Source organism: Anguilla rostrata, chromosome 1 (genome assembly GCF_018555375.3).
Source record: "Anguilla rostrata isolate EN2019 chromosome 1, ASM1855537v3, whole genome shotgun sequence".
Taxonomy (NCBI): Eukaryota; Metazoa; Chordata; class Actinopteri; order Anguilliformes; family Anguillidae; genus Anguilla; species Anguilla rostrata.
Window position 1 is genome coordinate 50,257,196 of NC_057933.1, and position 14,578 is coordinate 50,271,773.

The 14,578-nt window shown below is 46.1% G+C and overlaps 1 protein-coding gene across 3 annotated transcripts in view; it reads left to right on the forward strand.

Annotated features, from left to right (window-relative positions):
• The window catches only part of LOC135257716 (intermembrane lipid transfer protein VPS13B-like), a 302,540-nt gene that overhangs the window by 223,614 nt on the left and 64,348 nt on the right, over positions 1 to 14,578 (forward strand). For all 3 annotated transcript variants that reach the window (XM_064340776.1, XM_064340785.1, XM_064340767.1), the window contains 2 exons: positions 8,261 to 8,993; positions 9,670 to 9,807. In XM_064340776.1, coding sequence (XP_064196846.1) covers positions 8,261 to 8,993; positions 9,670 to 9,807 — 871 coding nt within the window. The remainder of the gene's footprint in view (positions 1 to 8,260; positions 8,994 to 9,669; positions 9,808 to 14,578) is intronic.

A 14,578-nucleotide genomic window follows, 5' to 3' on the forward strand; every position in this document is an offset into this window, starting at 1 on the left:
CTGGGAGTTTTTCCCAAAAATAAATTGAAAGGGAGATTTTTTTTCCCCCCCTCTCTCCCCTCCTTCCTTTTCTTCCAATTTAATTCCTATAAATAATACCTCTGCCAGCGGCATTAGTCACAAAGCGGTCTCTCCCTGGCGCTTCGGGGGGGGGGGGTATGTGTGGGGATCGAGGCTGTATCAGCCCATCTCCATAGTCACGTTCGCCTCGTTTCATTCTCTTTGACCCCCTCCTGCCTTCATCTTCCTATGATGCACTGATCTGATCTTTCTTTTCCATATAACTTCAGCGGATCACCAGGGACATAAACAGTCTGCATTTAACGTACTGTGTCTTTTTAAGTTTTTGCCATCTGCTTTGTGGGAGCTGTCGAAGACTGTGAAGTTTGACGTTACTGTTGTTGTTTTGTTTGTTTAAGCCGTTGGTGCTGGCTGCCAGTAGTGTTAAAGGTTACAGCCTGGAAGTGTAACATAAATATTAGGTCGTACTCGAGCATGTGTCATCTCTGTTGTGTCATAAACCGTAATGTGTCTAGACACTGGAAAGTACCCTTTTTTCAGCCTTGTTTAAGAATGGTAAAGTAGGAAATGATGTTGGCCGGCCCTTCTCATTAAGCCAAAATGACTGTTTCCCCATCCCAAGACCCCCCCGACTTTCCCACTTCCCCCCACTATCCACCTTCCCACTGGACCCCCCTCTCACCCGGGACCTTTGGTATGCGGACACTCGGTGTTCCAGATATTAGATTAGAAAATTACCCTGACGTGAATTTGAGACCTAAATATAAATCTGGGCAGCTAATGAGAGCCAGTTGGTCTCTCACTGGGAATAGGGCTGCACTTGGTGCGTCTGCTTGGCTTGGAGCAATTACATGGACCCCAGGGTACTTCTCTCCCTCTCACCTCCGTCAACATCTGGGCCTCGGCACCATGGATGAGACAGCTTCATCGTCTCAAAAAAAAAAAAAAAAGAAAATAGAAAAAACTGCAATGGCTGAAAAATATGGTTTCATTAAGATACGAGCATGGAATTGTATATAAAAAGATTTTTAAGGGCTGTCCCTTCTGCCAATTTCTTTGTGTTCTCCATCTGGATTTGGCCTTGTGATCCTGTATCTGAAACAGAAATTTCCTTTTTGTTCTTTTCATTTTATTTTAATTTATTTATTTCTTTATTACTTGACTTTCAGCCTGTGCATGCATGGAACTGAACAGAATGCACGTAAAATATAATCGCTGCCCTACTGTTGCTGATGTGGACATCTGAAGCGAGCGCCTTTATGAGTGGCAAATGCAATGTTTCGAATTATATGCATATCACGTTCAAATACCTAAAACATGTTGGAATGATTTTGTTTCCTTTTGTTTTTTTTGGTGTTTTATGTAAGACTTTTGCTGTTTAGCTAATTTGTCTGTGCAGTATAGTATTTAATCAGTGCTTGTAATGTGCATTACGGCTCCCTGACACAGCCTCAGAATGCGGTCTAAGACCCAGTAAAGCCACTGAAAGCCCTGCTGGTGAGGATCTGATAAAGTACTGCACCTTGGGCAGTGCTCTAAAAATTTCATTTCTAATTTCTAATAGCTTCACGTTTTGTTGTCTTGAAAATTTTAATCAAGGAGAAAAGATTCAACAGGTTGCCCCAGACCTATTCATATTGGAGTTAAGAAACATATTTAGAAATGTCTACATAAATATTTTTTGGGGGCTTATTTATTCATGGAATGGGTAATGGGTAATGGGAATCATAAAATATCAAATAGCACATTTTGCTAAATGTATACCTGTCTTTTGATCCATGGCTGAAAGCCATGAGGACTTTTCTGGTTTGATGAATCTGTTTCTGTCACTGAAGGCTGTGGGCAGTGAAGAAATATAAAAGCTCAGAAAAATCTATTTCGGTATTTATCAGCAGTGTGATATGCAAACCTTCTTTGAAGCAGGGTGTTCCAATACACAGTATTGTACTGTATGTTCAAAATTCTTAATCGACCCGTCAAAACGGACCTAATAATGACATGTACCAGACGACGCTGATCAGTGCTTTAAAAAAATCAAAAATCTATCATTTCCTAAAAACACAATGAAGAAATGTAGTGCAGGCACTCGGGAACACGCCTGAACACTCTTTGGGGAATGGCTTCACAGCTGCTGCAGTGTCCCGGGGCAGCGTTCAGTGCGTTACTCACTGCGCCATGCAGTTGTGCTGCTGGACGTCAAGGCCCTGGAACGAGGCCTTGTACATAGAACAGACTTTATTTCGGGGCTGTTTTTGTGGCAAAATATTTGTAAGCAAACCAAGGCGGCATGCAGGCCAACCGCTTCTACAGAAAAGAATGTTTTGAAGTCAAATAAGTAGAGCCCATTTCCCAGACCCAGTTCTCTCTGTAGGAAGGATGTTGTCTCTGTCTATTATTACTGTTTGTTTCATTAGCATTGTTCGTTTCTGTACATCTTTTACTGCTGCAGGTTTTATCGTTTGTCCTTTGTGCCCGAGCCACAAGTTCTGCCTAATAACCACTGCTCAGATTAAAAACCAGGGCGTGCTGTCTTGCCCTATAATGTGCTCAGTCTCTCCTTGCACTCGCTCCTGTCAAGATGACAGCAATTTTCAACTTTGTAATTTGACATGTTCTCATAATTGCATCCTGTAACAGAGGGATCTTGAGGCCTGACAGAGAGGCTTTGGAATGTCAACATGCTGGAATTAAACTGTCACCGGATGTTTGGTGTTCGCAGTCCAAAATGTGGCATCACTGAACAGAAAGAGCTTTGACAAGTCAGGAAAATACAAGGATTTTGTTATTATTCTCTCCTCTCCCCGAGCGCTCGGACACACAGACATAACAAAGAAGGACACACAGAGGCATATCGAGCAGATTTTAAAACGTGCACGTCTGAAATGGGTCGCTCTCTGTCCCATCTGTTAGAATGCGTACGTTAAACTGTAGTTGACAGTCGCTCCGAAACGGCAACATCCATTAGCGGGGCCAGGGTCGTGACCCTGAGCGGTGCCTTTGTTGTGGTTCAGCCAAAGTGCAGCACAGGTTGTCTTTGTTATTGAAACAAAAGTTTGGCTTATTAAGGGAGGTTTTTGATGGCTGAAACTGCCATTGAACTTGCAAAAGAAAATGACTTCATATTATAAATTTCTTCCCTGAAAATTACTCAAGGACTTGTGGTCTTTAATGGTATTTGATTTATTATTTTTTTCCTGAAGTCATGGAAGTTCTTTGCTGAAGTCTTTAGTTTTCAGGGTGACCCCTGCCTTCCACATTATGCTGTGATGTATGGAGCTGAACAGGACAGTGTGTAATCGCACTGTCAAGTCAAATAAAGGTGCAGAACACCTTTCTGCTACCATATGTCTCTGGATTCTATTGAAAAAAAATTGTTATCTCTTCTTGATTCAATTAATGGTAAATAATTTTAAAAAAGGTTTTCTTTCACTTTTTTGCATTACAGCACTGAGTATGTGCTTCCTGTACTTTTTGTTACCAGATGTAACCAGTTTGGAAACCTTTGCCCGCTTCTGATATCTTATCCCGTATTTACTGATTATTAATTAGAGTTGGACTAAAATTAAACAATATATTTTAAACTAAGTATAGTTCAGTTATTAATGTTTTTAGCTTTTTAGCAAGTGTACCACACCGGCAGGCAAGTTTTACCAAAAGCCCTCTAGCGCCACCCAGCTAACACTCTTAGTACTGTCAATGAGTTGGCCAACCTGTTTCTTTCACTGATGAAACTCAACTTTCAAACTTTCATCAGTTATTTGAATTAATACAGATTTCACTTCACCCTAACAGCCCCAATCACTGAAGGGAGTTTAAACATAAGTGGCAGATTGTTAAATTGCACTGAAATTGTGTTCTTTATTTTGTTTTTGTTTTCATACCATGCAGTAAACTTGCTTGTACAGAACTGGCCTTAACTAGAAAGATAGAGTCACTGGTACAATCCCCTGCCAGGTGTTCAGCCAGCTTGTAGTGTGCCCTCTAGTGGCCAGGAGAGATGCACAGGAAAACACCAGGACAAAGTAGAAAGTCTGTGTGAGAACTCCAGCAGAGCACCCTAATCTTGAGTTTGAGATGGGTGAAAATATGAATCAGAAGAGGAATGTCCAAATTGTAAACACATTTTAGAATATTGGAAAACTGGTTTGTCATGTTAATTGTATCCTATCAGTTTGTGTGAAGATTCAGGCTCCTTAAAGAAGAAATGAGCTCTTCATTTTAATAGGGGCTTTACTGCAGGATTAACAGTTGCCAGTGTTCTTAGGCATTTATTATTAAAATGATAATTTTTGCAGCAAAGGATTTAAGTCTTCATTCAATGTGTTCCTTTCAGAAAAATGATTGGATTATCTTTTGTTTTGAAACATTTGAAATGACTTTATTAGTCAGATGAATGATGAGCCCTGTTTACTTTGAGAAGCTGATGCCTATCGCCATCCCTTATCAGATCAGCAGGGTTGGAGCTCTTCAGGTGCCGGTTAATCTCCACAAGCTAAAAAGCTCCTGATCTGCTCTGATGTCATTAGCTTTAACACACGGCTCCACTGAAGGCCATTTGTACAGTAGGTGCTGTGTAAAACTGATAGCCCCAGGACAAATGGCAGTTTCGTTTGAAGGCAAGCAACAAATGCCATTGCCGCTGTTTATTTGTCCTTGCCAAACCGAGGCCAAGCGTACCAAACGTTATCCAGCAGCTCCTGGCACCAGCCATTTCTGCCATAAAAGGGATCTTTCCCAAGCACTCCGCAAGGGTGAATGGCTCCCGATGTCACTGCACAGAGAGCAGACTGCTTTCGCTTATCAAATGAGAAGAAGCACCTGGCTTTGCTCAGCCAACCGGAGGTAGTGACATTGGCCTTCAGTCTGCCCTCCATCATGTATTACTGCTTCCACTTAGGCCACCTGCAGCTGGGTCAAATGTCGCATAGACACAGCTGCCACTCAGCATCCTCGATTTCACACTAGGCTGTATTTCCACTATTTGTGCATTGCAGAAGGATGACCACATGATGGGCTGTGATCTTTTTCTTTTTGTTCTGGAAACAAGACTTCAGTGCCACCATTATATAATAGAAAAGAATGACTGTATAGTGGTTTTTTTAGACTAGAAAAGTATACAATACAAACATTGTTCATTTATTACTGTCTGTCAATGGATAAATTTGTGGGTGTTGATAGCATGTGTTTACCTGGTCACTTCCTGGCCAAATTGATGAGGATATAAATAATGCTGAAATAGGGGTGGACTGCGGGCTGGCAACGACCCAGCCTTCTATCAGTTTCCCAAGAAAACATACACTGCATTTCCAAAAGTAGGTGGATATGTACTTGTTTGTACAGAAATTTGACGAACTGACTTGTTTGAAAGGTGGCATCATATGACAGTGTTTATCAATGGAGATTGCATGGCTGTATGCTTGATTTTATGTGCCTGTTAGCAATGGGTGTGGCTGAAATAGCCATAGTCACTTATTTGAAGGAGTATCCGCATACTTTTGGAAATTTAGTGTATTTCATTCATATTGATCAAAAAGGTCCGTGTTTGCACCGATTTTACACGTTCCAGGAATCCATAAAAACATGGAATCTGGTACAATTTATGGTTTTACACTGTGCTTTCTGTTCTAGCCAGCAGCTGCGGCGCTTATACTTCATATTTGTTCAGCCGATGCGGAAGTGTATTTTGCGGACGTCTGCATTCACCAAAATACATTTTTCAAATATTTCTTTACCAATACAAGTTTGCCTAACACAAGACATATGGCGCAGATACTGCCGTTTTCTGAAGCGAATGCTTGGAAAATCTTACATTTGTGTAAAAAAAATAAAAGAAAAGAAAAAAGTACACATCCTTTCCTCATTAGTTGGAGAGAAGAGAGATTCTGGCACGGCCTCAGTATGGAAGCTCCGCGTTGCGTTTTATATGGATCTTGTTTTTAGCCTTTGATGACACTGTTTAGAATAGGAAATATCTAATAAGTCAAGCATTCTGTTTAATGTGGTGCCAGTGAGCTTAATATATGCCTGGAGGTTCTGAAACAGTATCTCCTCCGCCGCAATAATATACATTTAATTCTCAGGAAGGGAAGGTTGAATGTGGGAGAAGCAGCTGAGAGTACACGGCGAAGTGCTATAATAAGAACCAGGTGCAGGTTTCGAGAGGGGGCGGAACAGCGGAGGTTGGGGCCGAAGGACACAGAGTGGCTCTGTACTGTACATTTTAACGGCTTAATCACGATCGTTAATGCACAACAGTAGCTAATTAAAGAAAACTTTTATCATTCACTTTCAGACCGGGGTGAGTGAGAGAGCCGGAGTGCTTCTTGCTGTAGCTACAAGGCTGTCCACCCTCGAGGGCAAAGCCCGTCTCCTCAAGTGGCACCTTTATTACTTGACGGTTCTCACCTTTACGCATCTGCACGATTCGTTTTCGTTGCTCGTGTCTACGTCATGGGGCGACCCACAGGGGCTGGCGTACTTCAGACATTCTGGAAATCATTTATTCAGCTGTATTTTCACAGAAGCAATGCAGGGTTTTATAGGGTCTCACTCAAGGGTATGCCAGTAACGTCCCACCCAGTATGGAGCCATCCTTAGCACGGTAACCCAAAACACTGGTCTCCGTTTTCTCCTTCGTTACCTTTCCATGTTTCAAGAAACTGTTATTTCTTCCATCTTTTTTTACAATAGCATGTTTTGAGGAAGTCACGCGTGTTATGAACTGGCCGGGGTGAGAAAGCGGCTCTGCCGTGGAAATTTCCGTTTGTTTTCTTTTAGCGTCAACATTAGAGTCAGCGATTATTTGTGACGGCTATGACGTGTCACGTAATAGGTCTCAGAGTCAAGTAGGCTAATACCAACTGAGCGAAGCACGCTGAGGTTGATTTAAAGCGCGGCGTCACCTTCGTTATGGAGTCAGTAGTGAAACATTCCGTGCGAAATAAATCACACGCTCCAGCCCACATGGAGACGGATGTCTCGGAAACACAGGGATAAAAATACACTATTAGCACACATTGATTTTTAAATTTATGTTATAATTTTCAAAAAAAAAATGCTGGATTAAAATTCCAAACACTGGTGCGGTGCATTTTCTAACAAATCTGCTCAAATGCAGCAATCGTGACACGAAGAATTTGACTGTCCTTGGCAAAACATTAAAGAGAATTCTCAAATATTGAAGTTGTAATATGGTTTTAAGACCACAGGAGAAGCCTAGAAGTGAGCCTCTAACTGTAGCCAAACTGTGCTCTGTTCTATTTGTATATGATTTAAATCAAAAGAGAAAATTTGTTTACACACTTGTGTTTATTAGAAACAAAACAAAAGCAGGAAAGGAGACCTTTCTGTAAGTCAGACCAGTGACATGTTAAACCCAGGTCTCCCTTTCGATAATGATTTAAAAGTCGTGTCTGTATCCATATATCGAGCATATATGAAGCTTTATTTGCTAAGTGTACAGAAATTGCACAGCCTATTTATTTAATTAATTTCATTGTATTTTGTGTATTTACACAGCTGGGACTTTGCTGAGGCAAAATGAGAAGCACAGCGGTGACATCCACCCTTGGTTATAAACTCATTGGTCTATTGGTCAATCTTTTGCCTTTAGTCATTACCGCAGCTGCGTTTGGAGACCAATGGAGATCACGCACACTGCTGCCAACCACTAGGCAAACGCGGACCTCTGAGCATGTGCGGGCTACACGGAAGTCGATCTAGTACTGTATGCTGCTCGCAATCATCCATCAGCCAGAGGCTGTATGTAGAGGGCTTACGGCTACTTTGGGACTGATTATTTACCAGGGTTGGAGGTTCATGGGTATTTTTATGGTAATCGATGATCGATTTGCGGAATTACTTCACGGCCTCGGAACCATCCCTTTTCTTTCGTCTCTTCTCTCCATCTTTCCAATTTCCCTATACACCCTCCCACTAAATTGAATGTTTGTTTAGGATTGTGACTCAATTTAGTTCATGATTGGAAACAGTTTTCCATGTTCCTGTTTCTTTGAAAATGAATTTATAGCAGGCAGTGAGAGAGACGTGTGAGGTGCCATGAACTTTTGTAATATCGTTTAGGGTTTCAGGCTTTGAGATGCTCAGAATCAGTTAAATAAATGAAGTCATGTGCTGTGGTCATGTAAACCCTGTCACTCCCTAATATATTGGCAGCACACATCTGCTTGAAGTATAATTAGTAACTTAATGTTCTTATAATTGTACTGATCTGTCTTAGGTGAGGCGTCAGGAGCAGCAGTTAAGCTCCGCCTCCCGGCCGGGCAACGTGGATGCATCGTCGCGCCACAGCGGGGCGCAGGACAGCGGCTTCGGCAGCGACAGCGCCCGCATCCGCATCGTGCAGATCGAGCAGCAGAGCGGGGCCAGCCACCACCGCATCGCCCGGCCCTCCCGCAAGTCCACCATCACCAAGAACCTCAGCTTCATCCCCTTCGACGTCTTCGTCACCGCCAGCCGCGTCTCCCTCATGACCTACGCCTGCGTCAGCTCGCCCAGGGCCGGCCACGCCCACGACCCGGACCCTGACCCCAGCCCCGCCTCGGAGAAGAAGGAGGGCGAAAGGGCGGGAAAGAGCGCCCTGAACATGCCGGGCGACACCCACCCGGACCCTGGCCCCGCCCCCGCCACGGCGAGCATCTCCGCCCTCACCGCCGAGGACCTCCTCAACAGCAACGCTCCGCCCCCCGGGGTGCGGGGGGGTGGCGGCGGCCTGCTCTCCCTGGAGAGCCTGACCGCGCCCAGCCGCTCCTCGGCCCGCCAGGCCCTGGGCATCACCATCGTCAGGCAGCCCGGGCGCAGGGGAGCCGGGGACCTCCAGCTGGAGCCCCTGCTCTACCTCCAGGTCTTCCAGCCCTCCGTCCTGCTCAGCTGCCACCACCGCAAGCAGAGGCTGGAGCTCTCCGTCTTCGACGTGGCTCTCAAGGGGGTGGCATCCGACTACAAGTGCCTGGGTGAGCAGGGTTTGGGTGGACAGGGGGAAGGGTCGCGATCAGGTCCATTTCAACTCAATCAATCCAGGGTGTACATTGAAACCTCATTTCATGATTTGAAAAAACATGCATAATGATAAAAAATGTAGATTTTTTCAATTAGTGAGTTGGCTTGTCAGTGCATTTCCTGAATTAAAATGGAGTTAACACAGCTGTGATTGGGGGATTACGTTTCCTTCTTCCTTGTTCTTTACCCCAAATACTATAAACATATTTTTCACCAGGGAATGAGCACCAAAGTTAAGAAATAAAGACCTGCACCCTGGAAACCAGCACAAATACAGATCACACAGGCATGACTCAAGCCCTGCTGGCCCAGCTTGAGCTGACTTCATTCAGGCTTGCTCTCAGTCACACTGTCCAGACTCATTATGCAGAATTAACAGTCATAGTATTTGAGATACCACAGTCGCATTTGTTTATAAGCACTTAAAAACACACCACAGTATATTTGAAACAAGTTAAAGAAAAAATACCCCAGGTAACTAAAATGATAGTTGTGAAGGCACAGTTGAAATGTTTAACCTGTGCAGGTCAGAAGTCACAGCTGCCTACTACAGTAAGAAGGCCAGTGGCGGTGGTGGAGTTGAGTGTCTGACGGGAAAGATGGTCTCATGGCTCTGCTCCGTGTCTCCAGATCCAGGGAAGACTCTTCCGGAAGCTCTGGACTACAGCGTGTTCTGGCTGCAGACGGTCGCGGGCGAGGCCGACGGCAAGACGGGAATCCCCCCTCCTCTCCTCTGCCTTCAGATCAAAGACTTCCTCAACGGGCCAGGTGAGAACAGCCCCAGATCCTTCCCTGCTACTGACGCAGAACAGCCGCCGCTGTGTGTCACGCACGCACCGCGCCATTTGCCCTGTGGGGCTTAGGTAGTCCGAGCGCGTGTCAGGAGTACGTAAACAGGTTCGAGGAGCCTCATCCTCAGAGCCCTGCACCGTGACCCTGCCGCGGAAGTAAGGACTAAAGACAAAAAACAAAGGTTTCGTTTGTAGAATTTCAATCCAAACGACTGCTAACTGAGTTGTTTTGTTTCGAGTGAGAAATTGGTGACCGGGGACCAGGCCTGATCCGGTAGCGTGACGCGTATGCACGGGTGCGTGCGCGCCTGTGTGGGTTGTCATCGGGAGCATCCGTGACGCTTCGGTGCAGATGGTGCCGTTTCGGTCCCTGGATGAAGGGTGGGCGTTGATGAGCGCCTCAGGACAGCGGATGAGTGCAGCTTCCGCATGTCAGTGGGAGCGGAAGGCCCCCCCCATCCCCCCACCCCCCCCCCCCCACCTCACCCTCACCCTGTGCTGCACAGATGTGAGCACTGCTCCTCGCTCAGAATGTCCCAGCTTCCTGTTAAACAAGAGCCTTTACTCAAATACACACTCAAACACATGCGCACGTACTGACACGCACTTACGCTCACATATTCGCACTCTCACGAACACGCACATTTACTCGCTCACATACGCTCGTGTATATGGTCACACACTTGCAAACACTCAAAAACACATCCTTGCTCAGACTTGCGCACACAAACATAGACATGCAGTCATGTACACTACTTACAGACGGAAACACGCTCACACGTACCTACAAACTCTCACAAATACAAACACACGTATCAAGTTGTGTAGCCACAGTATGCACACACAAAGAGTACATTGTACTTTTTATGCACAAGGGCGCAGTCACTAAAAAGTGCTTTCCTGATGACTTAGTGCCCTCGGCCTCAAACTACTGTTAGTCCGGTACAGTAAACACAGCGCAGTGGACAGAGAGTGAGTCACCGGTTCTGACAGGATCCTGGCTGGGGTCTGGGGTCGGGGTCGGGGTCGGGCCTGGTTCTCCCGGGCTCCCCTGCCGGCCGGGGGAATAATCAGGCCGGACCACATGTGCTGGGCCGCCCCCGCGCGCACCGGAACGCCGGAGCCTCTGGAGGAAGACGCTCTCAATTATCTGTGATGTTTCCTTTCATGGCTTCTGGTGGAACACAGAGCCCTGTCAGAAGCAGACGGCCTCTGCTTCCTGTGGACAGCGGGGAGCAGGGAGGCTCTCCCGCTTACCGCCCTGCGGCCGAGCGCCGCTCCCCCGAACGCCGTGTGTGTTCGCCGTTACGCGGCCGGAAAGCGCGCTGACGCCTGCGGTCCGCGCCGCGGGCCCTCCCTTCCCTTTTCCGTACGCCCGACAGCGCCTCATCCCGGGGTCCCTGTCGACGCGGCAGGATGAGAAACCCCCAGAGCAGACATCCGCGAGGCCGCCGAGCCCCCGGCCGTGTTTACAGCAATGTGCTTGCAATTTCCCCGCCGTTTATTCGGAGCGCGGGGCCAGGGACCAATCAAGGCTTCACTCTCAAGGATGCGGGATGGGGAAGGGTGCACGTGCGCACAGTAAATTGCGCAGGGTCGGGAGTCTGGACCCTCCGCTGCGCGAGCGATGCGTGTCCTCTGTCACGGCGCTCCTGGGGAAATGAGCCGGCAGCCCTGACAGCACCGCTCCTGGTTCAAGGCTTGACCACTTGACTCGCCTGCTTTTCCTCCCTGTACCACCCCACCCCCCACCCGGACATCCTCCCCGCTCCCTTCCTGATAGTTTGCATGCCCCTCCACTTTCCCCGAAAAAGGAGGAAAAAAAAAAAGAAAAGCGGATCTGCTCCCAGATCTCACGAGCTCATTTTCTCTCCAGAACAGGTCAGTGGGGGAAACCTGGAGGAATAGCAGCTCCCACAGTACCCCAGCACTAAGTTGGGCAAGTGATAGATTAGCTATAACAAATTGGAACCATTACGCCGCAGCGGCCCTGGATCCCATCAGGCCGCTGGGAGAGGAGAAGTCCTGTCAGTGCTGTGCGCCGGCACTCGCCCCTCCGAGCCATCGGTAAACTGCTCTAATTTGAGTCGTATGATCTGTCCCTGCCCTCAGCCGACGCAGGCCTCGCTCCATGTGTGAAACCATGATAAATCCTCCTCCAGCCTGCCCCACCCCACCCCCCTGGTCCTAGAACAGGGAGGAGGGTAGATCCTGCCCCTCCAGCACTGTCCACCTACCTAATTGGACATGCGGCCTCCTGCCTCTTCCGCAGTCAGGCGGACAAACAACAAAAATGTGAACTGTAGCAATACAAAAAAGACGAAAGCTGCGATACCCTAATCGGGTTCAGTGATGGGACGTAGAGGGCGACCTCACAGGGAGCAAAGGCACAGGCAAATGGGCGCAGCGGGTCCATTTCATTCCCATGCTTTGCCATCGCTACAGTTACCTACGGTATGTGTTACCCGAGCAGAAGGGGAGGGGGGGTGATTTGAGGGTGCAGATTGTTTAAATTATCGAAACTTTTGAGATGAATGAAAGACACTCCACCTGTTTTTTTTGAAGGAGTAACTGTATTTATTTTTGCTGGCATGCGCTTGGCAGCCTTTTGGTAAGTACACAGTGGCAGTAAGGTGGTCTTAATAAAAACACTCAGTCTTCAGCGAGGCCTTCTTTTGATTTTTCCATGCGCTGCAATGGAAGGGGCTGCCGTCTTTGTTTCATTAAACGGTATTTCCACACGCATTCTGTCTTCTTTTTTTCTTTTTTCTTTTGACACACCATACTCAGAAGAGTGCACCCTGAACGTTTGAACGTAACTCAAGTTTAACGTCTTAATGCAATAAAGAGGCCGTGTTTCATTTCCACACACTCTCTGAAGTTAATTAAAAAGGAAGTGATATCAGGTGACGTGAAAGGACCAGGAAATGCTCGCTTCATAATATTACCGGCCATCTTTATTCACTGTGCACTGAGACTGAGTCATCAATACGGGATCTGTGTCCGCGACTCAAGTCTTTCAAGTTTGTTAAAAAAAAAAAAAAAACTTCTGAAAATATGAAAATCACTTGACTTAGGTTACATTTCCCTCTTCCCCTCTTAAACCTGAATACCGAAAACATGTGTGCATGCGCTGGGGACCAGGCAGAAAAGTCCTGGAATACAGGGTGTGGACATCACGCATGTGCTGTGTAACACAGCGTTTGGGGTTGTACGTCGTCATTTCACAGCGATTCGTTTTTTGACATGGCTCCTTCAACGTAAATTATCACCTTCATTATGAAACTGAGACATAAGAAGAAGAAACCGTAAGAGACATAGGCCAAACCTTTGGCTTACCAAAATCAACTATTTGGAGCATTGTTAAGAAGAAAGAGCACTGGTGAGCTCAGTAATTGCAGAGGGCCGGGTAGGCCAAGGAAGTCCTCTACAGTTAATGACAGAAGAATTCTCACCATGATGAAGAAATACCTTCAAACACCTCTCTTATTGATCAGAAACACTCTTTCAGAGGCATGTGTGGATGTGTCAGTGACTACTGTTCGCCAAAGACTTCACTAACAGAACTACAGAGGCTACACTGCAAGATGCAAACCACTAGTTAGCTGCAAAATCAGGATGACCAGGTTACAGTTTGCTAAGAAGTACCTACAGAGCCTACAGAGTTCTGGAAAAAGGTTTTGTGGACAACGGGACAAAGATTGCCTTGTATCAGAAGGATGGCAAGAACAAAGTATGGCAGCCGAAAGGAACTGCCCAAGATCCAAAGCAACCCTCTCATGTGTAACATGGCGGTGGGGGGTGTTCCCCTTTGGGCATGTATGGGTGCTACATGTACTGACTCACTGGTCTTCACTGACGATGTAACTGCTGATACCAGCAGAATGAATTCTGAAAGTGTACAGAAGCCTCTTATCTGCTGAAGCTCATCCAGATGCCTCCAAATGAATTCCCCAGTGCTTCATCCTTCAGCAAGACGATGATCCCAACCATACTGCTAAAAAAATAAAGGAGTTTTTCAAAGCCAAAAATGGGAAAATTCTTGACTGGCCAAGTCAGTCACCCCGTCTGAAACCAATTGAACATGTGTTTCATATACTGAGAAAACTTCCTGCAACTTGCCTCTGAAACCAGCAGGAGCCGAAGATGGCTGCAGTACAGGCCTTGCAGGCCATCACCGGAGAAGATACTTAGCACCTGGTGATGCCTATGGGTCACAGACTTCAAAATAGTCAGTGCATGCGAAGGATATGCAACAAAGTACTAAACATGAATACTTTCATTTACATAACATTAATATGTCCCAAACATTATGGTGCCCTGAAATGGGGGTGGCTGTGTGTAAGAAGTGCTGTAATTTCTATGTGGGGAAACCAAAGTGTAAAAATACCCTTAAATAAAAGCTGAGAATGTTCACTCCATCCACAGGTGAATTGTTTGATTACAAGTCTAAAATTATGGAGTACAGAGCCAGAACCAGGAAAAAATATATATATTTGTCTTATGGGGAATGTTTGGGACAAAGACATAAACATATATGTATATATAATATGTATATATACATAAATATATATAATATATAATTGTAAAAGTGCTTAGGCTGGCGTATCGGTAGCATCTCTCAAACCACTTAAAGAATGCAGGTGGACAGCTGACAGGTTAAAAAGGTAATAAAAATCCACTCCAGAAGTGAGACACCTCCCATGGAGCTGCGCGCCCCATAATCAGAAGCAGGGCCCTGAGCTGGC